The following is a 27702-nucleotide window of genomic DNA, read 5'->3' as shown; positions in this document are numbered from 1 at the left end:
GCTTCCCATCTTAGGGTTTTCCTTCTCGGATTATATTGAGCTGGGCCGATATTCTCTGAAAAGGAGTCTTGTGAGGTGCTCGACTCAGTTAATTAGGGGCTTCATAGACATGTTTTGAGACAGGAGCATCAGCCTGAGAAGGTGGGAGATCTGAATTCTTAATATGCACAACGTCCCATCCCATCAGCCTCATCAGCTGCTCCCCTCAGCCCCCCTAGCTTCCTTCAGAAGCGCTTCCTTGGATGAGGCCTTTTCTCCTTACCCTGGGTGGGCGCACCTCCTCCCGGCCCAACCGGGGTGTTTATTTTGGTGTATTCTATGTGTAGCAGTGACCGTTGTTTCTCCCTAGAGAAGGTAAGCTCCTCCAGGGCACATCTTTCTGTGCACAGTACCCGGCACATAGTGGGGACTGGTAAACGTTTGTGTACTGATTTATCTGGGCACTCACTGTATGAGACTGGCCAAGTCACCGGGACCCTTCCAACGGAGTGATGCTGGTGGAAGTCTGGGACTTCAGCCAGGGCCAGAGAGAAGAAAGCCCACACTCCGCGGCCTGTCTCTGTGATCTAAGTCCCTTCTCCTCCCCGGGGTTCGGTTTCCTCCTCTGTGAAATGAAGGAGTTGTCCCCGGAGACCCCTCCCAGGCCTGGAGCCGGCACGCTGGGAGCATACAAGGCCTGTCATGAGGAAGATAAACAGCAACGCTCGGTGGTGGCCTGGATCTGAAGGCCCCTCTGGTTACAGATGGAGAAACCAAGGCCCTGTGCACAGTGACTTGGCCAAGGCCTCCCAGGTGGACCGGGGACTTGAAGTCTGGCCTGACCCCAAACTCGGCTCCTTTCCCCATCCCACCCAACCTGCCACATTGAGCCTGCGGGTGAGGGGGAGAAGGACCTTCTTGCCCAAGCTGCTGGGAGGGGCGTGAGGCAGGCGGCCTCAGAAGAGACCAAGAAGGAAGTGTTTGGTCACTGGAGGGACCGAGGCCTGGAACCAGGGATGAAGTGGGAGGCCCCCCAGCCGTGCCGGCATACAAGAAAGCAGGAGCCCCCAAAGGCTGAGGTGGACTCGTGGCCGCCTCAGAGACCCAAGGGCACCAGTGTCTTTGCCAGGAAGGGCTACGGGGGCCATTTTCAGTCTTTCTGACGCTGTGGAACTAAAGTCTAGAGGGAAGAAGGAGCTAGTTGGCCAGAGAACAAGGATACCTGACCAGCATCCGGCCCTGAGGGCTGATGGGTAACTTGGGGACTTGACTGAAGATGGGAAGAGCCTGATTTAGGAGCAGATGCTGATGGGTGATTTCCCAGGAGACAGGGACACATATGCTAACTCATAGGAAAGATCCTCTAGGGCAGGGGTGCCCAGAGAGGGGACCTGACCCATGGGGTGTGGGCCTGCTCTGCTGCCAAAATGCACAAGTGCCCACTCTCCCCTGCCCCCCACTCTGCTGCTGAGCTGGGCTTTGGCCTGCAAAAGTGTGCAGGCCCACCCCCTGCCCCAGCCCCCCCACTGGGAATCTTTGCTGTTGACCTGGTGGCTGGTGGGTAGTTGGCTTTTATGGACTACCGCCCCAGGGAGCTGGCCTTGCAACCCCAACTCTGTGAAGCTGTGGCAACCAGAGCCAGGGGAATTAAAGCTGGAAAGACCCCAGGGACGATGGGCTCATATATAACTCAGTGACATTGACTTAGGCCTACTGTGTGCCAGGCCCACTGTGTGCTGAGCACTGGGGATACACAGAAGGGCAAAAGGGAGCTTAACAGTCCTATGGGAACACACAAAGGGAAAGGCCTCAGCTGTGAAGGAGACAGGAAGGGCTCCAGAACAGCAGGGGACCTCAGAGGCCATCGAGTCCAGCCCCCTTTCTCCCCATTTTACAGAAAAGGAAACTGAGAATCAGAAAGGGCAAGCCCAGGCTTGCAGTGAAGGCCCGAGGCAGTTTCTTCCTGACTCCAGGATCCCCCTCTGTCTACCACATCCCTTCCACACCCTGCCCCCGACTGCGGAGGCACCAACCTGAGCCCAGATGGCCCCAAGCCCGTCTCGACAGGGCCCGGCTCTGTCCCCCTCCTGACCTCCCCAGGCCAGTGGCTCCGAGTTCCTGGAGGGATTTCCTCCCTTCCCTCAGTGGGGTTCCCACCATCTGCTTGTTTGTCCCCATGTGGTCAGGAGCTGAACCGGACATGCCGAGCGATGCAGCAGCGAGTCCTCGAGCTGATCCCCCGGGTCCTCAACGAGCAGCTGACCGAGGAGCTCCTGCTCGTCAACGACAACCTCAACAATGTGTTCCTGCGCCACGAACGGTAGCCCTGACCCCTCCGCCGGGGTCTCTCTCTCCCTCCCTGGAAGGGGCCGGGCTAGGAGCGATGTGGGGGCTCGGAGTGAAGGAAGGCAGGACTCCTGGGAGCCTCCCTGCCCTGGGGCAGTTGAGAACGTCTCCCTGGAGAAATCCAGAGTAGGATGAGACCCGAACCTCTATCCCCCAGACCATGTCCTTAATGCATCAGTCCTAATGGACAGGATGGCGGGGGGACTGCGAGCCGTGTGGGACCAGGGAAGGCTTGGGGGGCTTTTGTCCCCAGGGGCAGCTTCTGGTTCTCTGTGAGGGATACTTTCCTAACTGTCCCAAAATGGCCTGGGCCGAGAGGCAGCGGGTTCCCTCCCCCCCGAGGTCTCCCAGGGAAGGTGGAATGGCCGCTTGCCTTGTGGGAGCGGGGGAGTTCCTGCTGAGATGCAGGCTGTCCCAACCCAGTCCTGAGACCTCCTGGTTCTGGGATTCTGGGAGCTCCAGCCCTGAGCCCTCTCTTCTTCCTCACAGGTTTGAGCGGTTCCGAACGGGCCAGCACAACAAGGTAAGAGACCGGGGGGAGACCTGGTCAGTCCATGGGAACCCCATTGACCCAGCCTCGGATGACTTCCCACCCTTTGGTCCGGGCAGACTTTCTGACCTTTATGCCCACGTGACTCTCCCTCCATTTCCCACCTCCATGCCTTTGCACTCCCCCTTGCCTCGGTCTGCACCCTCCTATCCTCTCAGACCCCTTGAAAGTCTTTGTCCCTTTCAGAATTCCGTTTAGGGGCCACCTCCTCCGTGTGGTATTTTTCTAACACCTTCTTCTCCCCCCCTCCCCCGCCCAAAAGTTAGTGACTCTCCTCCCACCGTCCCCCAAGCGAAATTACCTTGTTTTTATTCTATATGCACGTCCTGCCATCTGGACGGGCTATTTCCTGCTCGGTTGTAAACTCCTTGAGACCAGGAACTGCCTCATTTCTGGCTGGCGTAATCCCCACAACAAGTGGTAATAATGACGGATTGATTGGTGCCGCCATAACTAATAAGCCAATCGACAAATACTGAATAAGCACCTACTGTGCGCTGGGCCACGTGCTGGGGTCACAGAGAAAAAGCACACACACACACACACACACACACACACACACACACCCCAAGGGTCTCTCGTTCCGGGGGAGAGATAATAACGCATCATTACACATGAGGTAACGATAGCGTCCAGGGAAGAGCTTTGGGCCAGACCGGGTCCGTCTGCGGGCTGTGACATGAGCAGGCCCCGAGGAGCCGTTGCTCCTCCCCACCTGGCCCGGGGGGGTTGGGGGGGTTGTCGTGCCCGCTCTCCCAGTGTCCTGCAGGGGATGAGAATATCTGGGCTTCCTTTGTGAAGGTTCCAAGCGAGGCGGAGCCAGCGGCCAACCTGATTGACCTGGGCGCCGGTTCTGCCCCCGCGGGGCACCCGCCTGGAGCCCCCGGCGCCCTCTCCTCCCAGCTGGCCAGCATGAGTAAGTGAGCAGGCTGCGTTCGGGGGCAGAGCAGCGGTTTGGGATCCCGGGGTGGTTTGGCCCCCTTCCTGTGGGACGGACGGCCAACCCCAAGCAGGCTCGGAGCCCCCGGGCCGGCCGCATCTCCCTGCTTTCCCAGTCTCTGCGGCCCAGGCCCTCCTGAGGAACAGGGACATTAAGTACTGCCTCTCACCTGGTGCCCACAGGCTCTGCTTCCCACTGTGTGACGCTTTGCCCGGGGATGCAAGGGGCCCTGCTGAGCCTGGGAAGGAGCCCCAAGGGGTTAGAGTCCTGAGAGCTGCAAGTGCCCTGCAGTGCCCTGGTTCTTATGCTGGGTTGGGGCGGCCTCAGGGGAGGGTCCTGGGCATGGGACTGACTGGAGAAAGAAGAGTAGTCCCTTCCCCTCCCACCTCTTCTAGCTCAAAAAGGAGAGACCCCCTCAGCCATCCCCATCCGCTCCCATCTCCCCACCTGTGCCCTGGCTACTGCAGCGCCCTCCCTCGTCAGCCCTCCCCAGCCTCATGGGAATCTCCTCTTCCTCCAAGTTGCAGCCAGGCTTTCCCATGTGCCGGGCCCGGCCCCGGCTGCCAGGGCCCTACTGCCGTGTTTGGGTCCCGGCCCACAAGCAGCCCTGGCCCATTTCCTCGGTCACACAAGGACCCGAGATCCCAGCGCCCCCTCCCAGAACTTCCTGCAGTCTTTACATACCTCGTGTGTCCCTCCCCGGAGGCCCTGGCCCCAGGCACCTGATGCGAACCCTCTGACCGCGTGGCCTTTCTCCCACAGACCTGGGCGCCGGCAGCGTCAGCGCCGCACTGCAGTCCCTGGACACCTCGGGGAAGCTGGAAGACGAGTTTGACATGTTTGCCCTGACCCGGGGGAGCTCGCTGGCAGACCAGCGGAAGGAGTGAGTGGGGGCATCGGGAGGGAGCGGCTGGGGGTGCCCCGTGGGCTGTGGGGCCCGTGCTCAGCCCCCACAGTCCAGTCCTTCTCCCAGTCTGGCCTTTGGCAGGAGGCCCCGGGGCCTGGGCACTGCCACTCCCTAAAGGGGACTCCATGTCTCCATGGGCCCAGAGGGACGCCTCGGAGCTGTTGCTCTCCTGGGAATGAGGAAGGGCAGCCTTGGAGGGTGGAGCCTCAGCACAGGCACAGCGGCTGCCAGATCTTATCCCTGGGCCTCCACTGCCTCCAAAGTGGGGGGGCCGGACAAGCTGACCTGGGAGCTCCTCATCTAAGAGCCTCTCCAGCCTCTTTGGAGCCCGCTTTCCTTCTCAGTAGGATCAGGGGGTCAGACCCCCCAGTTCCAGGGCTAGGACCCATGATATATTACCTGAATACAAAGGGTTGCGCCATTCAGAGTCAGCCCCGTGGCTCAGGGAGAATTCTGACCAAACAGGGAGGCAGGAGGCTGTCACCTTGAGACTCTTCTGCACAACCCTGAGAGGGTCCTCATCCCTGGCCCTCAGAGGGAGGGAGGGAGACTAGAGCAGAGCCGAGCCCAGGACCCCTCTTAGGCCCAGCCTCCACCTAGAGTACCCCGCAAGAGCATCTGGGCTGTTGTTCTGCCAGGGTGAGCCTGCCCTCTCTGCCTGGGTTCCGTGCCCTCAGATCCTTCCCTGGGGCATCATGTTTGGGGGGGTCTCATCAACAGAAATGTGCATTAGCCTCACCCTCCCTCCTCTGCTCAGAAGTTGGCTCCAGCTGCCCTGGTCAGAGAGGGGCTGCCCTCGATGGGCTTGTCATGGGTACAGTGAGGGATCAGGGCCTAGCTGTGAATGGCCTGTGGGACCCTTCAAGTGGAGAGGAAGCTCTCTGGGCCAGAAGGAGATCTATCCCAAGAGGCAGGCCACGGGCTCAGATGGTATGTGCCAGGCCCCCGGCAACCAGCCCAGGGCATCAAATTCCCGGGGAGATGCGGGCCGTGGTCTTTGGGAGTCGGCAGGAAAGACCTTTCCCAAGGGTGGCCCATTGAGCCCCTCCACTTGGGCCAATCTGCTTGACTCCCAAAATGGCAGCCGCCTGTGGTTATAAGCAAATGCATGGTGCTGCCTGCAGACCCGGGCCACTGACCGCAGCCTCTCCCTCCCTGACGTGGTCCAGTAGCAGGCCCTCCTGAGCATCCCCAGCAGCTTCATCTACAGCCTTGGAAACAAGGACTTCCCATGGAAGCCACATTCAAGCCAGCTCTTCATCTAGTGACCTCAGGCAGTCCCTTAGGCTTCGGGGGTGGGGAGCATGGTTCAGACAAGGTGAGTTCTGAGTGTCCTCCAGCTCCAGACTCGGGGTCCTCCACCCCTGGGCCCTCATTGCTAAACAAGTCCCATCAGGTCTGCTCAGGGTTAAATGATGGCTGCGGCCCTTTCCCGCTCTCCATGAGGCCCTTTCCAGATCTCCATCTTTGGTTCTTTGAGCTCATCCCACTCTCTGTGGGGAACGTTTTCCTGCTATGAAACAACTCTTTCTCCTTCCTTCACCTCCCACCCTCCTCCATCTTCTGACTTTTCATGTCTTGGTTTTGGTCTTTCCTTCTGGAGTCACAGAGTGACTTCCCCGGATACTGGAGGATCACCGTCGAATTCTAGCTCCCAGTCACCTTCCACGTCTTTTCTTAGTTGGGTGAAACATCCCTAGTCTTCAGCCTCCTATAACTCAGTGTGATGGAAGGAGATCTGGAGTCAGGAGACTGGGGTTCAGATTTCTGATTCCCTTACAATCTGTGTGTCTGCAGGAAAGTTAGTCAGCTTCTCTCTGGGCCTTCTGGATTGGATTCATTGAATTCTAATGCCTTTCTCCAAGCTGAGTCTCTGGGGTTAGGCCCCTTCTCCATCTCTGTCCATTTCCTCCATGGAGTTTTAGCTTGATCTTTGCTCCTCTTGTAGTTGGTACCCATAGTGGGGAGGGCGGGGAGGCCACTTCCTCTGACCCTTCCTTAAAGTGCATTGACTGCCTTGATCATTCTGCAGCCTTGTGGGGCTATTAATGTATGTGTATCTTTTTCCTTTGGTAGATTTGAACCCTCCTGAAGGCAGGTACCCCAGCTTTGTACTCTTTGTTTCTCTAGTACTTAATACAATGCCTTCTGGAGTTACAGGATATCGGATCTGGAAGAAAGAACTGAAAACAGAATGTCTGAGTTAGGAGGATCCTTAAAACAGGGAAGGTCAGGGCTAGGAGGGAGCTTAAAACAGGGGATGTCAGGGCTGGAAGGAAGCTTAGAACAAGGGATGTCAGAGCTGGGAGGGGGCTTAGAACAGGGGGTGTCAGGGCTGGGAGGGAGCTTAAAACAGGGGATGTCAGGGCTGGGAGGGGGCTTAGAACAGGGAGTGTCAGGGCTGGGAGGGCCTTAGAACAAGGGAATATCAGAACTTGGCTCAAAGTGAATGTAAATAGCAATTGTTTCTCTTCTGGCCAGAAATCCTGACAGTCTTTCCCTCCCACATTGATTTTTCTTTTTCTGAGTAGGTAGAAGAGGCCATTTTTGGCCTCATTTTTTACCTAACCTTAATGGCTGATTGGGCATTGACTCAAACTGAGATCTATTTTAGACTTTAGCTTAAAAAGGCCAAGGTCTCTCGCTGCGTCCAGGGCCATCTGCAGCCGTTCTGATCTTCGTCCTGGCCACTGGCCCCAGATGGCTGTGGCGGAGAAGGTAAGGCAGGTGACCTGGCACAGCCCTGCCGCACTTCGGTCCCATTCATTCATCCCTTTTGTGACGTCTTTGGTGTTCTTCAGGAACAAAGCGCAGACAACTCCTGCCTCCCAGCTCCGCCTGCTGGGCCAGTGGGAAAACTCGTCAGTGTTTCTGGGTATTCTTCAGGAAAGGCTTTGGAGCTCTCGAGGCCGGAGCAGGGATGGCCTTGTCCTCGGGCCTCTATGCGTATCTGCACGGCTCCTTGGCACTCACGGGGAATCTGGGCCTGCCGTCTGTGGGAGCGAGCACAGAGTAGGGAATTTAGTGAGAAGCAGCCAGGGGTCCACGGAGGCAGCCTCCTTAGCCCAGGGCTCTGGCCAAGCCAACAGAGACTAGAACTCCTGGGTCCCTGAGCACACGTGTGGGCAGCCTGCCTTCCCCACGCCTTACCATCTCTCCCTCAGCCTGGGAGCAGAGCTGGGCAGCCCGAGGGTATCCCTGCTTTCATGGAGCCTGGGCATGAGTCACTGACCTGGAAGGCATCATGGAAGAAGTCTCTTGACCTATTTCAGAATCAAGGCCATTCCTTGGGGGTAGGGCCTTCGGTTCAATTGCCTGTTCCCAGGCCTATGGGATCTCTCTTTATTTTTTTGTTTAGGCAGTTGGGGTTAAGTGACTTGCCCAGGGTCACACAGCCAGGAAGGGTTAAGCGTCTGAGACCAGATTTGAGGGATCTCTGCTCTTTACCATGGTCTGGACTGGCTCAGATCTGGGGCCAGTCCCCAGAAAACTGATGTGATTTAGGGTACATTCAGAGAGATCCAGGGCCTGGAATAGAAAGGCATTGGGGGAGAAGGGCTGGAGAGATGGGCAAGAGCTGTCCACGTCCTGCCTGACGCATGCTGGCTGTGGAACCCTGGACAGGTGACTTCATCACTCTGGGAGTCCGTTTCCTCATCTGTTAATAGCAGAGTGAGACTTGGTGGGACTCAAGAAGAGTCCACTTCAGTGCGGAGAGAAGGGAAGCCCTGCCGTGCGGGGAGCTGCTGGGGGACCCCGCGTTGCCTCTTGTGCGGCAGTTCTGCCGAAGGCTGGCAGTCCCTTGGCAGGGATCCCCCTGCTGGGCCCTTTCTGCTCACTCTCTGCCAGCTCAGGGCTTCTCCCTCCCAGGGTGCACCTTACCTTGTCCCTTTTTTTTTCTTTTTCTTGAGCAGCGAATTTCTGACCCCTGGCCCAGATATTTTCTGTGATTTCTCCTTCCCTGCCCGGTCCCTCCCCCTGCTCCACCCTTCACTCCTTCATCTTGTTGACAGTAGGGCCGGCTGATTGCTGAGCCACCTCCTGGGCTCACCGCTGCCTCCGCCAGTGCCTCTGCCCAGGTCGCAGCAGCAGCAGGAAGTGCTGCTCCTCTGCAGGGCCTGGGCCGGGGCAGCTGGCCCGGGGCAGAGGGGGGGAGTAGGGCCGGCTTCCCAGAGCCCGATCCGCTCCTGCGGAGGGATGCCCGGCGAAACCTGACCCCTCGGCCCATCCCCCGCATGCTGGCCGCTTGGGAGAGAAAGCCCGTGCCCCGTGTGTCCGGTAGGGCCCGGCAGATTTTTCTGCCGAGGGAGCATCTTCTATTTATTCCCTGCACTCGGCCCGAGGCTGCGGCAGAGGCTCCTCCGGCCGCCTCTCCCTGACATGTCGGCCCAGCAGTGCTGGAGGCTCCTGAAGCCCTTCCTGCCCTTCCTCCTCATCAGCGGCCTAGTGGCCGCGCTCTTCATCATCCTGCACGCCATCGTCTACGGCGGCCCCTTCACCGACAAGAATTTTTTTGACAAGTTTGACCGTAGATGGCCCAGGCCCTTGGCTTTCAACCACACTGGGAAGATCTGATGCTCTTCTCTCCCCCTCCCCGCCCCCTTGGGCTGCCAAGGAGGATTGGCAAGAAGGGCAGCCTGTCCGTGCTCTGAGGATCCCGCCCCGTGGCCTCCCTCGCCCTCGAGAAGTGATGTATGTACGATGGGCGTCCTCCCCTGCCGGAGAACGACCGGGGGAAATAGAGCTCATTACGGGGCAGGAGCAACAAGGGGCGAAGGGTGTGCAGTTGGGGTGCTTCTTGGTGAACAGCGGGGATGTAGGGTGCATAGTAGGTGTACAACTTGGTGAAGAGTGAGGGGTGCAAGGGCTCATTGTAGGTATACATCTTGGTGAAGACCAGAGGTGCAAGGTGCACAGTAGGAATGAGGAAGGCAGGGAGGGGATCATTCCCTCTTTTTGGTGAATAGAGCACAGGATGCACGGTAGATGTACATATTGGTAAAGAGGGGCACAGAGCTCACGTAGGTGACCAGAGGTAGGTGTGAGGATGGTGGGGAGGGAATCATCATTCCCTCTTGGTGAATAGCCCATGGTGAATGGAGCACGGATGCACAGAAGGTGTCATCTTGGTGAAGAGTGAGGGGTGCAGGGCTCACAGTAGGTCTGCTTCTTGGTGACCTGATGTTAGCCTTTCTGAAAGAAAGGCCGGTCCTCGGTCCCCTTTAGCGAGGACATCTGCGGGCTTGTCTGCGGTCTCCATTTCTGGATTGGGATTGGAAGCAGGGTGGTGCAGTAAAGAACTCGGAAGGCCCTGCCCAGCCCCGCTTTGCTCTGAGCCGAGCTGAGCCTCGGTGGTTTGGCGTCTCTGGCAGGGCCCCCTCCTCTGAGGCCCAGAGAGGCTGGGACCCCCCTGACACCCCAGAGGGAAGTCGCACCGGGTGCCAGGGCGGCTGCCAGGACGCGGTGTTTCTCTGGCGAGCTCTTTCCTGGTGGCCTTGAGCGACGCTGGCTGGGAGTCTGGGATCGCTTCCTTGTGCGGCTTCCTTGAGGCCTGGTGTTTGACTTGCCCTGGAAGTCAGGGGTCACTCACAGAGCACTGGGCCGCTGCTGGCACAAAGCGCGAAGGGACCAAGGCCATAGCCTCAGCCGCGTCCTGCTCCCCCGCCCCCAGGGCTCCCCGAGACGCCTCCTCTCCCTCTCTGGTTACTCCCTGCCCCCCCCCCCCCCCCCCCCCCCCCCCCCCCCCCCCCCCGGACCCCGCTCTTTCCTCCTCTTCCTGGCCGTTGGATTGCCTTCTGGCCTCCCGCAGGCTCCCGCCTTTCTCAGCCTCAGTTGCTTTCTCTGGACCCGTCTGGGTCTGGAAAGGCTTGGATCCAGCTTCCCACCCGAACGCTGCCAAGAAAGTGGACTGAGTCACTTGAGGAGGGTGTGGAGGGAGGAAATGGGAGTCGCTGGCACGCTGGGACCGGGTCATGATAAGAACCACGGTAGGGATTAGAGAAAAACTAATCTTTGAGAACTCCCAGTGAGGCCAGTCCATCTCCCAGGGCCCGTAAGCAGCCGTTCTGGCCCAGCAGCGGGTACTGAGCTGAACCCTGCCCCAACCCCACTTCCCTAGCCAGGTGACCACTTACCACAGCCTCAGTTTCCTCATCTGTAAAATGGGGATAATAGTAGCCCCTGCCTCTCAGAGCCTTGAGGCAAATAGAGTCGCCTTGCCTAGAGCCACATGGCTAGTAGTTACCAAGAGCTTGAACTCAGCTCTTCCTGATCTGGGCCCAGCTCATGGGTGCTGTGGCCCCCCTGGCAGCCACAATGGGGGTAACTAAACGTGCAGAATGAGACCTAACTGCCAGGGTTGGGGGCCGGGGTGCAGGAGGCCAAAGCTTGGCCCAAGGCCCTGCTGCTCACCCATCCTTCATCCTCCCTTCCCAGAGAGCTCCAGTGGCTCCCTGAGGGGCACGCCTTGCTTACCTGTGAGACCCTGGGCAAACCGCCCACCCCCTCTGAATGACCTGTTCTCTACTCAGAGCTCTGAGAGCATCCACGCCTCCCTCAGCACAGATTGCAGCCCCTCTGCCCCCCCAGCCTGTATGATTCCCCTTCCAGACTCTCTGTGGATGGGCATCCATTCTGGGGCCACCGCCAGCCACCTTCCCCATGGCTTCCTCCAGGCTGAGTGGGCTGGATCAGGTTCTAGTTTGTGCCCTCCCTGGAGAGGAAGCTCCATGGTTTAAAGGTGCTTGTCCCTGACAGGAAGGATTGGGGTCTGGACGTCAGGGCTCCCCAGGACTAATGTCTTGCTGGTGATTTCTTTGGTGACTGTGAGACTCTGGGGCAGCTTGCACCCCAATTATTTAACGATGAGCACTTATTAATGTGCCATTGGGCCCTGGAGACCTAGAACCAGTTTTCAGGCCTGCCCTCGAGGAGCCCACCTTTTAACGGGGAGGCCCCAGCAGGCTGGCGGGGCCTTGTTCTGGGGGAGCCGGTGGCCCCCTCCATCTGTCTCCCCATCCCCGCCAGCCCCAGGGGCTTTCGCACAGGACACACATCTGCCACACTTCAGGCTCACGAGTGCTTGAGGGGGGTGTCTCCCCCGCCCCCTACAGCTGCCCGGAGCCGGCGGCACTGGCTTTCTTCCCACTTTACAGAAGAGGAAGCCGGCCTGGGTCTCGGCTCCCCTGTGCCCGGGGCAGGCGGCTTCCTGATTCCCGGCCTCGGGCCTTAGTGGTGCTGAGGACTTCTGCCAAGGAGGCAGATGAGGCTCAAGGAAAGGAACCCCACACGTGGGCCCATTGGCGCAGGCCCGGAGCTGAGCCCCTGCCATGTGCGGGTCACCCCCATCCCGACCGCCCGTTCCTCTCTTTCAGAGTTAAGTATGAAGCCCCCCAGGCCAAGGACGGACTGGCAGGAGCCCTGGATGCCCGGCAGCAGAGCACTGGAGCGGTAAGTCGGGGGATAGTCTGAAGGATAAGGGGGGGCCGGATGGGGAGTGGGAAGGTGTGTATGGGGGGTACATCAGTATGGGGGTGGGGGGTAGGGGGGTTGGGTAGATAGGGAGGTGTGTGTGTGTGTGTGTGTATACAGGGTGTGTGTGTGGGTGTGTGTGTGGCGCATTTGGGGCCTGAAGGCTCAAGGGTTTGGGGGCAGGGACTGTTTGCAAGAAAGCTCCAGAAGAGGCAGGAGCCTCCTTTATTGACCTTGGCTGCCGCGGGTGATCCGCCTGTCCTCGGGGTGGGACCTTTGAGGCAACGGCCCCATCTGACAGGACAACCCTGGCCAGGGGAGGGGGGGGGGGGCGTCTGACCAGGAGCACAGCCTGGATGGGGCCCCAGGACCCCCAACCCCTCGGCCAGCGAGCTGCTCACTGCTCACAGCCCGCCAGCCCGCCCCCTGCTAGGGCTCCGTGTCCATGCCCAGCAGCCCTCCCAGGGTGGTTCATACAAGTATCAGCTCCACTTTACAGAGGAGTAAACTGAGGCTCAGAGAAGGTTATTGGCCAGCCCGAGGTCACCCGGTCGGGCAAGACACAGCAGATAACGCCCAGAGCTGAACGGGGTCAGGGACCCGGATGTGTGGGACAGACCATAAGGGGTCAGGGGGCGGTGAGAGCAAGGTCACCGTGGGCATGGCAGGTTCCCATAAAAGGAAGGATCCCAGTCATTGTATCTATTAAGAAATGGAACGGGCCCCTCTGCACGAAGCTCGTGTTCCCTTTGTTGCAAGGACGGGGGATTAGCTCTTCAGAAGGTGGTGAGCGTCCCGTCACTGACGGTATTCAAGCAGGGAGGTTGCTCATACCACTAATGGGGATTGTCAGGAGATCCGTCCCTAGAGCAGGAGACTGGACAGAATGACCCCTGGGCTGTACTTGGGTCCCACAAGCCCCAGAGCGTCGCATCCTGTGCCCCAGAGGCTCACGGGCCCACGTTGAGGCCTGTTGTCTTGGAGCCGTTTGGAGCCTTGGATCGGGAGCTTGGAGCTGGGGAAGGCCTTGGGGCAGGGGCGGGGGGAGAGCCCCTCTTCTTGAAAATGGGCACACGTCCAGGATCAGGCGTCCTCCCTCTGAGGTTTCCGGGGACCCCGGAGCTGTGCTTTCCACCCTATTTACCGAAGCCTTCCGGGCTGACATTCTCTCAACCAGATGGAAGGCGGTGGAGAGGAGGCCCTCAGCACCTGGATGGCGAGTCAGGGAATGGTGAGGCCGGGCCAGGCCCTCGGGGCAGGGGAGCCCAGGACAGGGGAGCAGCTGGGGGCAAAGCCTCCCCCATCTGGGGCTGCCCGGGCCGTCCCGCTTGCTCCTTGGCCTGGGAAGGCGGGTGCGGCTCTGCCTCCTGCTTCTGCCTCTACGGCCCTGGGCGTCCGGTGCTTCCTCGGGGAACGGGGCTGGGCTGTCCAGGACAGCAGGGCCGCAAGGGCCACAGTCCCCAGGGGCCTCCCTGCTGCCGCTTTGTGCTTCTGCCCAGCAGCTCTTTGGAACCAGGCTAGGGTGGCGGAGCCTGAGGGGACGGTGCTGGGGGCCTGGGCATTGGGGCTTGGCTGAGAACAGTCTCTCTCTCTCTCTCTGTCTCTCATCTTTGTCTCTGTCTCTGCCTCTGTCTCTCTTTCTCTGCCCCCATTGCCCCCTCTCCATCCTCCATCTCCATCCTTCACCCTCTGCATCTGTTTCCATTCTTCTGCCTCCTTCCCCTTCCCCTTTCCCTCATTTACCATCCCCGTCCCGTTCCATATTCTTTGTGTCTGTCCCTGTCTCTCTCTTCCATCTCCCTCGCTCCCTCTTCCTCTGTTTCCCCCTCCTCCTTGGTCCCCTCCCCCCATTATTTCCTACCCACGGTCTATGGAGAGGTCTCTGCCAGTCCCTTGGTCATCCCTCCGTCAGCCACGACCCCTGCAGTAACCACTGACTCACCCAGTCTTCCTTGGCAGCAACACTTCTGTCCCTTCCCAGGCTTCATTGGAAGCCCTGAGCCCCCAGAGGCAGATGGGGGAAGCCGGAGGGTCAATCTGGGGAGCCCCCATCAGAGAGCCCGCAGGCAAGGGGATGGGCACTGGGCATGAGCCACGGTCAGCAGGGGGCTCTAGCCGGGCCAGCACCCCGTGGCCAACAGCCCCTCTCCCCAGGGGCAGCAGTCCTGGATCAGGAGGGTTTTGCCCCAGCCCCCCTGGGCTTGAGCTGCCAGGCCCAGCTCTCCGTGGGAAGCCCCCAAGCACTTAGTGCCAGGCCCCGCCCCATGACAATGTGGAAGAAAGAACGATAGGAAGGACCCCTCATGAGCCCTCCCCGGACCCTTAGCCTGTCACTCAGGACAGACAGGTCCAGTCCCCACTGTGGGATGGCCTGGCCCGTGGTGATGAAAAACCCACAGAGAAGTGCCAGCCCGGCTGCAGCAGGGCATTACTCGCTCTCCCACACCTCCTCACTCTTCTGGTCAGCCTGGGCCCCCTCGGGTCATCCTGGGGCCCAATCTGGGCCGGAGACAGTCTGATCAGAGCCATCTCCAGGAGGATGAGGGGCCAACCTACAGCTGGAGAAGGGGTTCCCTTTATCGGGGGCCGGGGGCCGGTGCACAGTGGGGCCCGGCCCAGCCCAGGTTTCCCCTCCTCTCCCCTGTTCTGATCCCCGCAAGGGGCTCCCAGGGCCACCCACGATGCCGTGGACAAGGGGCCTCCTCCGGGTTCTGTAGCTCACACTCATGTCTGTCTCTGTCCTCGCCTTCCAGATCCCGGTCACTCAGGCCTCCCTCATGGAGGACATCGAGCAGTGGCTTTCCACCGACGTGGTGAGTAGCCCCCAGTGGTCACTCATGCCCTGAGGGGGCAAAGACCCTCATCTTCTCTTAGGGATCCTCCCCCTCTCCATTTACAGAGCCCAGAACTGGGAGCCTGAGGGGGTTTCCAGGGCTGCTAGAGCAAAGCTGAAGGTTGGAGCAGAAGTGGGGAGAAGCCCCCAGCAGCTCCTCTCCACGTCCGTGTGGGAGGGTCTGGTCCCAGCGACCCCGGCCCACCCTGCCCCTCACTTCCTTCACAACCGAGCAAATGCAGCCCTTCGCACCCGGATCTCGAATGAAGCCGGTGGGGCTTTGCTGACAGGCTGCCATCCCATGATCCTTTTCCTTCTCCCCCAGGGAAACGAAGGAGAGGATTCCAAAGGCGTCACCAGCGAAGGTAGTGGTCTCCCTTCCCCCTCTTCTCCTCCCCTTTCTCCTTTCTCGGCCCGCCCACATAAGCTTCCTATTTCTTTGAAGGAAACTCTGGTTTACCATGTGCATGATTTACCCCCTTCTCCCTTTATTTAAAAAAAAAGATTTTCTGATTGCTTTGGGGCCATTGCTGCTAACACCCCCAACCCCAAAGGGAAGCCTCCCTTGCAACAAAGAATCGTTAGGCAAAAGCAAGCCCACATGGGTCACTCTTAACGGCAAATGCCCTGTTCCAGACCTGGGGTCCCCCACCTCTCTGCTGGAGGAAGAAGCCACATGTCCTCTGGGGCCTGTGATCCCCTGGGGCCTTTACACTCTCTGGGACCCCAACACCCCCTGGGGCCCGAGCACCCTGGCCCTGCCCCTCACCGGACTCTCCGTCTCCTGCCCTCGGCCGCCTAACTCCCTCTCTCCTCCCTCCCAGAATTTGACAAGTTCCTGGAAGAACGGGCCAAGGCTGCCGAGAGGCTCCCCACGCTCCCCAGCCCCCCGGAGGGGTCGCCCGGCTCCGCCGCCCAGAAGAAGAAAGACCAAGAGAGTGACTCCCTCTTTGCCTTGTGAGCCCCGGGTCCGAGGGCACTGGAGGCCCCCTTCCTTTCACCTGCTAGGCTGGGGCTGGGATGGGCCCCCGGGGCCTGCCCTTCCCCCTCAGCGTTGAGGCTGCTTTGGGACGGTGCCTTAGCTTTTATCCCAGGGGCAGCTTGGGCCGGGCCAGGACGTTCCCAGGCCGGTGCCGGGCCTTTCACCCCTCCTCCCTCCCGCCCCTCCGGGCTGCCCCTGCTGCTGCTCCCCTTAGTCTCCACCCTTAGTCACCACTTCTGATGACCCGCTACGGTCCCTCTTCTCTCAGGGCAACTCTCGTCCACGTACCTCTCTCCAGGGTGGCCTCTGCCCCCGCCCTTAGTCTGAGTTCTCGATCCTCCGAGGATCCCCGCCCCAGCTCCCCCACAAGGGCCGGCGCGGTCCCCCAAGCTCCCCCTTGGGTTTGTGACCCTTCTCCAACATCTGGCCCTTGGACAATCATCCCCCCTTTCCGCCAGCCCCCCAGAATGCTGCAAAGGTCCCCCTCCATCCCTTCCCAGGCCGGTGCCGGGCCTTTCACCACAGAATGAGGGGCCCACGTGGGCCCTTTCTCGCTGCACAAAGTTCAGGTACCAGAGGACAGGTGAGAGCCGAGGCTCCGCCAGCACTGGGGATCCCCACAAAGCAAGCGCACTTTCAGGGGGTGCCTGGGCTCCCCCCGGCCCCCGGGCCAGGTCTGTGCCTTAGACCTCCCTACTCCTGTCACCCCTCCCGCCCTCCCTGCCCACCCGCGTCCCCTCTTCCTGGGGAGTAATACCAGGGGGAGGCCCGACGGCCGGGCAGCCTCTTCAGCAACTGAGAACCCGCATGTGGGAAGAAATAAGGACCTGGGCCGGACCGGATCCATGTAATGGGAGATTGGCCTTTTGTATCTCATACATTAAAGATGGAAAAGCAACACCCGGCTCTTGTTGCCTTGGCCCTGCCGGGGGGCCTGGCTGAGGTCAGGGCCGAGGCTGGGCCAGTCGGGGGTGAGCGGGCAGGACATCGCCCACAAGGCTCTCCGGCTGCCCCAGAGCCCCACCAGGCCCCGGCCCTCACAAGCGTGGCAGGAGCGTGCCCCCAGCAAGGATGCCAGCCGGGCTTCCGCCTGCCCGGGACTCCACAGGCCACAGCTAGGGCCCACAGCCAGCTCTCTGGCAGCCATGGCCTGGCCTTGGAGCCCGCCCAGACCCAGCACCCACCAGCACCGACTGCCGCCCGCCCCTGCCTTCCCACCCCGACCTTCACATCCAGCCCCTTCTGTGCGAGTCTCAGAAGAGAACAGAAGGAACTAGGCAGGCACTAAGTAGCTTCCACTGGGCTACGTGCAGGGTGGGGTGAGCTTCCTGGTGTGGGTATGAGCCCCTTGTCCCCAGAGGCCCTCGCAGGTAGTTCCTGCCCGGGACAACAGAAGGACTTTCCTGATCTGGGCAGGAGCCTCCGAGGTCCCATAAGGAGTGTGACCCAAGCTTACACACACAAACACTGACATACTGTGTGGAGAAAAGCACTTATTAAGCGCTTATTGTGCGAAGCCCTAGGCTGAGCACTGAGGATACAAATAGAAAAGTCCCTCTCATGGAGCTCTCCTGTTGGGGGGGGCCCCCCAGAACAGCCCTGCCCAGGCCGTCAGGGCTTAGCGGCAAAGCAGACACAAGACACTGGGTCACACTAAGTCGCTCAATGACCAGTTGTCATTTCTGCCCGTCCGTGTCTCTCAGCCCCGAGGCCTCCATCACCTCTGAGCTGGACTGGTCCCACAGCAACCACGTCCCTGCCACACCCAGTAGCCCCCAGGGGCACCCGTTACCCCTAGGGTTACAGCCCAGCCGCAATTTACCCCTCCACATTTATGGGGCTTCACTCTTCCCCAACATTCTGGTCCCTCCACGACTCCCATTCTGCTGCTCGTCCGTGGCCGTCCCAGCTTCGCTGCCGCCCTTCCTTCTCTCAGAGCCCTCGTCTCCTTCAGGGCTTCATGGAGTGAGGGGAAAGGTGGGACCACCATTGTTCATAGATGTCTCTATCAATCAGGGCTTGGGCTAGGTGGTCCTAAGTTATTTCCAACAAGGGTTCTGGGGATCTTCTCAAGGGCTCTTTTTTTTCCCCCTGAGGCAATCGGGGTCACACAGCCAGGACGGGTTAAGTGTCTGAGGGCAGATTTGAACTCAGGTCCTCCTGACTTCAGGGCTGGTGCTCTGTCCACTGCGCCCCCTAGCTGCCCCTCATCAAGGGTTCTTAATCTAGAAATGAGCTGTTCATTTGAACACAGGATGTCCCCAAATCTACATGACATCCTAATTTTGATCCCTGAATTTTCATGTCATGGGTTTCCTTGCTAACCCTATGTATTTTATTTGGTGCATTTAAAAACCTCCTGGGGAGACTGTCAAAGTGTCTGAGATATACAAAACAAATTGAGGACCCCTTTTTAAAATCAAGCCTCTGACTACATCGTTGCAGGGAACTTCCAGTGGGGACCCTCTATACCCTCAGATCAACCCCTTCTCAGTGACTGAGACTTCAGAGCTAGCCTGGGCCCTAAAAGATCAACTACTTTGCCCAGGGCCACACAGCCGGGATAAGTCAGATCTGAATCCAGGGCTTCCTAACTGCAATCATGTCAGATGGATTTGAATCCAGGGCTTCCCAATTACAGTTGGGTCCTTCTCAATGAAGCAGACACTGCGAAACCCTCATAGCTTCTCATGCAGCAGCCATTGAACTAGAGGTAACCCCGTATACATGCGTCTAATGCTTGAATCAAAATTGCTTTCTCTCGGGGTCAAACGTCAGAGTTGTTCTTTATGTTTAGGTTTGAAATAGACACTTAAGAACATATTGCACAATCCTATCCTAGTGATGAACACGGCTTCCTGGAAATTATTCACTTTCCTTCCCAACTCGGGGACCTCAAGAAGGACATGAGTAATGACTGTGTTTAACAGCGATGATCTTAGGGCCCACTGAGATGGACAAGGTCTTCTTCACCCTAAAATGGCTGGGTGAAGGCTTTGAATCCCAAGAGTTGGAAAGGATCTCAGGGAATATCCCATCCATCCCTTGCCTGCATGAGAGCAGCCTCTACCACAGAGCCTTCAAAGGAACATTCAATCTTTGCTGACTAATGAGGAGGAGGCTGCTCATTTCACTTGGGGACGGCTTCCATTGATGAAGCTGAAATTTCCTTTGCTACTTTATCCCTTCCTGGTATGATACAGAATTCTTTTCTATACAGCATTCTTTGGATACTTGGAAAAGATCATCATGTTCTTCTCCCTACCCCCCGCCCCCAATCTTCTCTTTCTCAGTCTGCACATCCTCATTCCTTCAACCAGCTTTGATGTAATATGGTCCTAGTTGGCCCTCCACCCCAGCAAAGTCCTTCTTAATAAATATGGCGTCCAGTGCCCAGCAAATGGCTGAATAAGTTATGGTGTGTGAAAGTAAGGGAATATTATTGTTCTATAAAAAATGATGAATGGGCTGATTTTAGAAAAGCCTGGAAAGATTTCTGTGAACTGATGCTGAGGAAAGCAAGCAGAACCAGGAATACATTGTATGGGCAACAGATCAGCTGCAATAGATTCTTTTCAGCAATCAGAGCTCCAAGGCAATTCCGATAAATTTTGGATGGAAAACCCGAACCACACCCAGAGAGAGAACCATGGTGACTGAATGTGGATCAAAACATTGTTTTTGCCTTTTTTTCTGTTTTTTTCTTCCTCTCTCGTGGTTTTTCTCTTTTATTCTGATTTTTCTCTCTAAACATGACACATGGAAATATATTTAAAATGAATATACATGCATAAGGTTAAATAAAGAAAAGAAAAAGCTAATGAAAATGAATATGGCATCCAGGACAGAGAAGGATAATCCAATTAACCCCTCCTGACCCTGGATGCCGAGCCTCTCATTTCCTTGTTAGATCTAACAATACTGTGACTTATTACTTTCAATACAATAAGATTTGCATCTGTGGCATAGTAGACTATGGAAGAGCAGGAAGACCTGAATTCAAATCCTATTTTTGATCCTTGTTAGCCACATGACCCCCGAGCAAGTAATTTAAACTCGGAGCTTCGGTTTTCTCATTTGTAAAGGGGGGAAACTGGACTGAATGACCTCACAGGTCTGTCACTTCCCTCTATAAATCCATGCATCCGTTCGTGTGTTTTTTTTTGTTTTTTTTGTTATGGCACCGCTGACTCGTTACTCTTGGAGACCACAAAATATTTGTTCCCATTGTGCCTCCCGACTCCTCTGGGACAGGGGCCTGAGACTTCATAGGCAGAAGGCCAGCTTCATGAGGGAGTCCCCAGCCCCAGCAGTGTTTGACACAAAAGACTCCTGATCAATGCTTATCGATTGACGAATTTATCAATAGGCTGGTTTTGCAAACACTCCTCGCCTCTCTATACGTAAACCCCTCTTCTCTTCCCTCACCTCCTCACATCCCATACAGAATTTGCTGTCAGCAAAAACAAGCCATTTGGAGTCCATATCGATTGTGTCTCTGTGACCTAAGAATACTGGGGAGCAAGAGAAGCTGACTTCGGTCTGCTGATTAAGTCCTCATTATCTGGGCCTCGACTTCCTGAGGTGTAAAATGAGAGGGCCGGGCCAGAAGGTCTCTGCAGTCCCTTAGGGTCCTAGATCCTGTGCACTGGAAGGCCCGAGTCCAAGGCCTGATTTACCACTCACTCCCCTCTTGTTTTGGGGCATGGTCTTCAATGTCCTTGACCCTAGATGAGAGACTTCTGGTTAAGTGACCTCCAAGGTCCCTTCCTGCTCAGAAAGGTCAAGACCCTAGGGTGCCTTTAGAAAATCTAAATTCAAATCCAGCCTCAGACACTTCTTAGCTGTGGGACCCTGAGTAAGTCACTTTAGCCTGTTTGCCTCAGTTTCCTAATCTGTCAAATGAGCTGGAGAAAGAAATGGCAAATCACCACATCAGCTCTTCCAAGAAAACCCCAAATAAGGTCACAAAGAATCCAGAAACAACTAAACAAAAGCAGAGACTCTCTTACTGAGTAAAGTACGTGAGCTTTGGGGCAATTCTTCTCCATGGCATATGGGGGCCTTTTCCAATTATTTGTAGCTTTAATTTAAAAAAAAAAAATGGATATTTGTATCAGTGTTTTAATGCAAATCACATTTTTAGGGAAAAAAACGTAGACTTTTGTTAATATAAAAATTAAAAGCTTTTCTACAAGCAAAATAAATATAGCTCAATTAAGGAAAGAGTAGAGATTGGAAAAAAATTCACAAATCACATTTTTTACACTATCCTCATAAGATATTCAGGATATTCCACTATTTTTACCATCAGATAAATGGGGGTGTTCTAAATTCTAATCCCCCCAAAATCCCTAATTGGTGACTGAGCATTAAGGATCCACTAGATGCCAGACCCTGTTCCTTAGCACTGGGGAGACCAAGGAAGGAAAAACAGAGCCCTTGCCCTTTGGGGGCCACACTGTGATGGGGAGACAGTTTTTACAATGGGGGAAAGAGGTCCGGCACCGAGACCCAAGTCTTGTTCATAGGAATAGGATCCAGAGGTGGGATTTCATCAGGATAAGAAACACCCAGGTGAGGAAAGTTCTTCCTCCAAAGTAGGCCGGCTTCTCCTCTGCAATTTTTAGGCTCAAAGAATATCCTGAGGGCCTGAGGGATCAGGGAAACTCGGCCTCCGTGGGATTTGAATCCAGGTCTCCATAAGCACTAAGCCAGGCTGCCTGCAGACTTGTGCATGGCAAGTGTCTAATAAACACCTCGGACGGAGTTTGGTTTCACCAGAATTAAATCGGGCCCATCCCATGACTCCCAGTCTCTGCTTTCTCTTCTGGTTCTGGCCTGTTTGGAGGAAGCCAAGCCAGTGGAGGGAAGCCATAGGGTCAGGCGGAGGGAGAGGGGGCTCGGGTTTCCTGCCGGCTCCCGGGTTTGGGGCCCAGGACCGCTTTCAACCTCCCCCCACGGATCACTTTACAGCCCACAGGAAGCCAGCCCTCCACACTAAAGTAGAACCAGATGCTTGGTGGAGCCTGCTTGGCCACCCTGAGCTAGGCAGGGAGGCCCCCAGCACCTGGCTGCAGCCTGGAGGAGGCAGGTCAGCTGAGGAAGGGGCCCCAGCAGGGAGGGGAGGCTGGAAATCACACAGGAACCAGAGACCTCCCCGCCCCATCCATGCTTTGCTGGGATTCTGGGACGGGGAAGGGGGAGCCCCTTCAAGGAGAGAGAGCAGGGAGTGAAGGTCAAGGGCGGGGGAGGACGGGGAAAGTGGCGGGGGGAGATGGAGGGAAAGAGCAAAGTCTGCTGGGATCCCACCAAGGCCTTAGCTCACCTCTCCCCCAGCCTCCCAAGGCTGCCAGGAAAAACAAGGAGCCGTCCCACTTCCATACCACAAGCCTCCCCTCCCAGCCCGTGGTCTGGACGCTCGGCTCCGGGTCAGAGAAATGACCACACTTGAGGCCTGAAAGGGCCCGGGCCCAGCCTCCATATGAAAGCCTTTTCCACCATGACCGCGGCACCACCCTGCCTTTGGCCCCGACTCTGACTGGCCCCATGTACGGCCCCAGCTCCAGGGGCTCAGGCTTGCTGCAGCCCCCAACCCCTTCCCCAGCTCTTCCCTCCGGGCCCCCCTTCAAGTTTCCAACCCTCTACTGCGCCATGTCCCGGCTCTGGAAGCATCCCAAGGGGGCGGGAGAGAAAACTGTGGCCGGAGGGCTGGCTTTGGAACAGCAACGGCCTTGTGGGCCCTGAGAGCCTTTCTCTGCGGAGGGAAGGGGCTTAACCTGGAGACCCTCAGCCTGAGGGCCCTGATTTCTTAAACTATAATATATTCATCATAATCTTTTGTATTTCATTTTGTGCCGTTAAAAGCGTGACTCTGAGAAGGGATCCCGAGCTAGGTTTTATTACGGTCACAGGGATCCAGGACCCAAAACGGGGAAGGGCCCTGCTCAAGAGCAGAGCTCCTTAAACTCTTCCACTCAGGACCCCTAGCTGGGTGGGGATATAAAACAGGGACACAGATCAAACACTTACAGATAATAAATCATTTCACAACCCCCACATTCATCCCTTAGGGGGTGGCCACCCACGGCTTAAGAAATTTTGTTTTAAATTTGTCTAAGAGCTCTTTCAATCAACAAACGGATGGGCACTTATTAAGTGCCTGCTGTGTATTCTTCCTTTTACAAAGGCCCTCCAAGCCAGTTCTTGAAGGCTCTGAGACTCCTTGGCCACTAGATGTCAGCAGCGGCCCAGGGAGTCAGCAGCCAGGGCAGCAAGCATAGGCTTTTTAGTCCTCCCAGACATCCCCTCCCCGGTCCTCAGACTATGGATATATGGAAATCAGAACGGCTCCCGGTTCTAAGTGTGGCCAAGCCCTTTGCTCCAGGATCCTGGGAGAGCGGAGGAAGATTTCTTCAGGGATACATGGGGTTCTCCCCTATCTTATTACAGCAGCCTCCTCCCGGTCTCCCTGCCTCCACCTTGCCCCTCTCCAGTGTCCCCCCAAGCTGCCGACCAGGGGACTTCTCCTACGCCCCAAACTGCCCGTGTCGTTCTTTTCGAGCGACGCCTGTGGCTCCCTGTTGCCTTTAGAATAAAATAAAATAAAAACTCCATTTTTTCAGCTGCAAAACCTGGCCCCAAACGACGTTTCCAGAAGGGAGAATCGAGGATGCTTCAGCTGAAGCAAAAAAAAGCAGGGGTAGCAGCTCTGCTCTCAGACAAAGGGAAAGCGAAAAGATCTAACTAAATGAGATAAGGAAGGAAACCGCATCTAACTAAAAGGCCCAGGGGTACCAAACACACACGTGAACCAAGTGGTTTAGCTTCTAGCGGATCATTAGTGCCCCGGCCCCCTCCCTGAGAGCCAGAGCAGCCTTTGTCACCCTGGAAAAGTTACCTCCCCTCCACAGCCTTTGCCCTCCCTCTCCCCCAAGCCTGGAAGCCATTTCTTCCTCACTTCCCTTCCTTTAAGAAGCAACTCATCATTATCTTCTGCCTGTCCTGATTCTATTTAAAAATGTGAAATGGTAGTTAGGAGCAACCTTGCCTCTGATAGTTGTACGATCTGAGGTAAGTCACTTGCCCCTGTCTGCCTCAGTTTCCCCATCTGTAAAATGAGCTGGAGAAGGGAACGACCAACCACTCCAGTGTCCTTGCCAGGAAAATGACTGCACGGTATTATTAATACCTCCATATTACTACTATCATTACTACTTGTATTAATCTCATACACACATCTATCGGTGGCTATAGGTCGATGGAGAGATACTGTCATGGATTGTCTTAGCTATTATACACAGACAGACACATACGCTGACCTACATATGTCCCTGTTGTCTTCCCCACTGGGATGGAAGCTCCTGGTGAATAGATTGTCTCCTTGTGGTCCATGCATTCCCGGCGTTTGACCCTTGGAGGACACTTGGTGAACACTTTTCCAGCGAGCAAATCCCATCTCCCCCTCTGGCACTCATCGCCTCGGTGATTTGGGGCAAAGCTATCGCACTCCTCTAGGTCTGTTTCCTTGTGGACAAGACGTCCTCTAAATCGTTCTGAATCTGCCTTTCTATGGGCAAAAAGCAGGACCGGTCTCCTATCCCTTCCCTCTCCGGCCTGAGCTCATGGAGACCTTTGTACTGAAGGAAGAGCTCTGAGTCGGGGGCCATGTCCCCCCAGTTCTGGCCCAATTTGCCATTAAAGTGATGGCGCTTCCCCTCTCAGGGCCCCCTCTGAAAGTCAGATGGCATTTTCCCTCATCCCTTCCTCAGACAATAGTTCAGAGCGTTCTATTTGTCCACATCCCCTAAAACTACAGCTTATGAGCCCCTACCAATGTGTTTGCCTTTAATAGTCAGCCAGAGGATAATTCATCCAAAGCAAAGGCATTCAATGAATGGCTTAAAAAGAAAGGTGACATTCAAATATTGTCCTTTAAGTATGGATACAAATACTTGGAACTCAAAGCTATCAATACAAACACAAATATAGAGAACTCAAATATAGATATGGGGAACGCAAATACATACATACATACATACCCATATATATATATAAATACAAATATAACCAACTCAAATACACAAATACAAATGCATACACGGAGAAGTCAAATACAGATAGGTAAACACAAATATAGGTGACACAAATACACAAATACAAATACATATACAGAGAAGTCAAATACAGATAGGTAAATACAAATATAATTAATTCAAATACATAAATACAAATGCACCTATAGGAAAAACAAATACACATATAAGTACAAATAGAGGGAATTCAAATACAAATACACATGTGAAGAATTCACATATATATGGATACAAATATAGAAAATTCAGTATACATATGAAAATATACATAAGGGAATTCACACAAATATGTAAATACAAACATGGGAATTCAAATATATATAAATATAAATACACATATAGGGAATTCAAATGTAGATACAGGAAATTCAAATACAAAAACATATAAAGAATTCATATATATGTGAATATAGGAAATTGAAATACACATACACAAAAACAAAGGCACATCTATGGAGCTTGTGACAAGAACATGTGTGTGTGTATGTGTGTGTGTGTGTGTGTGTGTGTGAGGCTGGTGTTCCCATGGGGGGAAAGGCTCAAATCACTAGCGTTGCAGAGCTTCTGATGTCATCTTGGGGTGTCAAAATGCTGCTCCAGCCTCCAGGTCTGTTCCTGCTCACATAGCTTTTTCCTAATGTCACTCAAAGGGATGCTGAAGACTTCTGGGAAGGCTCCTCTGCTACCCCCCACTCTGCACCCCCCGGATGCTCGCAGCTGTCTCGAGATGCTGACTCAACAGAAGCCCTTGATTATCTGTCCTTCAGGGAAAGAGTTGCCCTACTGTGTTGCTGCTGTTGTTTTCTCCCCACAGCTCTTTTGGAAAAGGAAGAAACCCTTATCTGAAACCAGCAAAAAGGCAGGAGAGGAAGTGTGAGAGGAGGGGAAGAGTCGAGGGAAATCTCAGTTTTTTTGGCTTGGCTATGTCATCTCTCACTTCTCGTGTAGAAAATTCACAGCGACGACAACAAACCGTTTATAGAGCATTGTAGAGGTTTGCAAACAGCTTTGCAAATATCATTTCACTTGATTCCCCCCAAAAGCCCCAGGAGGATTTTTATGTCCATTTTATAGATGAGGACACTAAGGTACAGAGCTGTTAAGTGACTTGCCCAGGGTCTTAAACTCAATTTAAACCCAAATCTTGTTGAATCCAGGCCCTGTACTTAGCTAGATCGTTAGTCATTTCTTTCAACTTCCACTCTAGCTGGACCATGGGGAGCAGGTCCCATTCAGATTCTAGAGGTTCAGCTATAATTTATAGAAGGGATATTGTCCAAAAACAATCACAGCTCTGGAATTAGGGTTCCCTCCAGAGTCTAATCCTCTTCCTTACCCCCCCCCCCCCCCCCCCGTAAAGAGGTGCGGAAAAGGCACAGAGACGAATGGAAGTTCAAAGGCAGGATCCTTTTGGTCTTTCCAGCCAGCCCAGCCCATTTCCTGACCTTTCTGGCCAGAGCTGAAAAGGGGCTTTGCTATATATAGACACCCTTGCATGTAACAAGGTTAGGTCCCATTAATTTCCAAGGCTTCTTCCTAAGGTCCCAAGATCCAATGGGGCAAGTTAAGGAAAACAGGAATCCCCTTCACAATGCCATTTCCTCCCCAAACTGGAACAATGACTCAGCAGGCACCAGAGAGCCCCAGGAGTGTTGTGTGCTGGAAGGAACACTGACTGGGAGCCAGACAAAGGGCCAGGTCCTGACCCCTGCTCACTTCTCTGTGACCCTTGAACACAGGATCCATAAAATGAAGGTTTCACTTCAATATGCAGCCATTAAACACCTACTACACGCCGGGCTCTGTGCTAAGCAATTCGAAACCCAATGACAGAATAAAACAGCCCCTGCCCTCAGAGAGCTTCCATTCTACTGGGGTTGGACCAGACCAAAGGTCCTTCAAGTCCAGTTCCTGGCAAATACAAGGCACTTAATAAATGCTTGTTGGCTGACTCTAGAGTGACAGGTTTTGATTTTATTCTTAACATATATAGGTCATTAAGGGCTAGCATTATGACTTTTTTTTTTTATTTAATAGCCTTTTATTTACAGGATATATGCATGGGTAACTTTACAGCATTAACAATTGCCAAACCTCTTGTTCCAATTTTTTACCTCTTACCCCCCCACCCCCTCCCCCAGATGGCAGGATGACCAGTAGATGTTAAATACATTAAAATATAAATTAGATACACAATAAGTATACATGACCAAAACGTTATTTTGCTGTACAAAAAGAATCAGACTCTGAAATATTGTACAATTAGCCTGTGAAGGAAATCAAAAATGCAGGTGTGCATAAATATAGGGGATTGGGAATTCAATGTAATGGTTTTTAGTCATCTCCCAGAGTTCTTTTTCTGGGCATAGCTGGTTCAGTTCATTACTGTTCCATTGGAAATGATTTGGTTGATCTCGTTAGCATTATGACTTAGTGTCTCAAGTTCTATCCAGAGTCTGGGACCCAAAGTAATAAAAATGGGAAAGGAAAGAGATCTGAACAACAAGAAGTGATTTAGAATCATAGGGCTGAGAGGTAGAAGGAAGCTTAGGGATCACCTAGACCAACTGCCTCATTTTACAGAGGAGGAAACTGAGACC

General features: G+C 55.1%; 1 protein-coding gene across 5 annotated transcripts in view; it reads left to right on the top strand.

The window, feature by feature from the left end:
- The window catches only part of TOM1 (target of myb1 membrane trafficking protein), a 47389-nt gene extending 31250 nt beyond the window's left edge, over nt 1-16139 (top strand). For 2 of the 5 annotated variants that reach the window (XM_031938895.1, XM_031938899.1), the window contains exons 8-16: nt 2166-2299; nt 2815-2848; nt 3677-3791; nt 4578-4698; nt 12096-12171; nt 13370-13423; nt 14946-15005; nt 15351-15393; nt 15850-16139. In XM_031938895.1, coding sequence (XP_031794755.1) covers nt 2166-2299; nt 2815-2848; nt 3677-3791; nt 4578-4698; nt 12096-12171; nt 13370-13423; nt 14946-15005; nt 15351-15393; nt 15850-15986 — 774 coding nt within the window. In that variant the 3' untranslated portion in view covers nt 15987-16139. The remainder of the gene's footprint in view (nt 1-2165; nt 2300-2814; nt 2849-3676; nt 3792-4577; nt 4699-12095; nt 12172-13369; nt 13424-14945; nt 15006-15350; nt 15394-15849) is intronic. The other 3 variants (XM_031938896.1, XM_031938898.1, XM_031938897.1) reach the window with 3 other exon arrangements.
- Nucleotides 16140-27702: the final 11563 nt, after the last annotated feature.

Source organism: Sarcophilus harrisii, chromosome 5 (assembly GCF_902635505.1).
Source record: "Sarcophilus harrisii chromosome 5, mSarHar1.11, whole genome shotgun sequence".
NCBI classification, from domain to species: domain Eukaryota; kingdom Metazoa; phylum Chordata; class Mammalia; order Dasyuromorphia; family Dasyuridae; genus Sarcophilus; species Sarcophilus harrisii.
The sequence above is the reverse complement of the archived record's forward strand: the minus strand, read 5'-3'. Positions and strand labels throughout refer to the sequence as shown.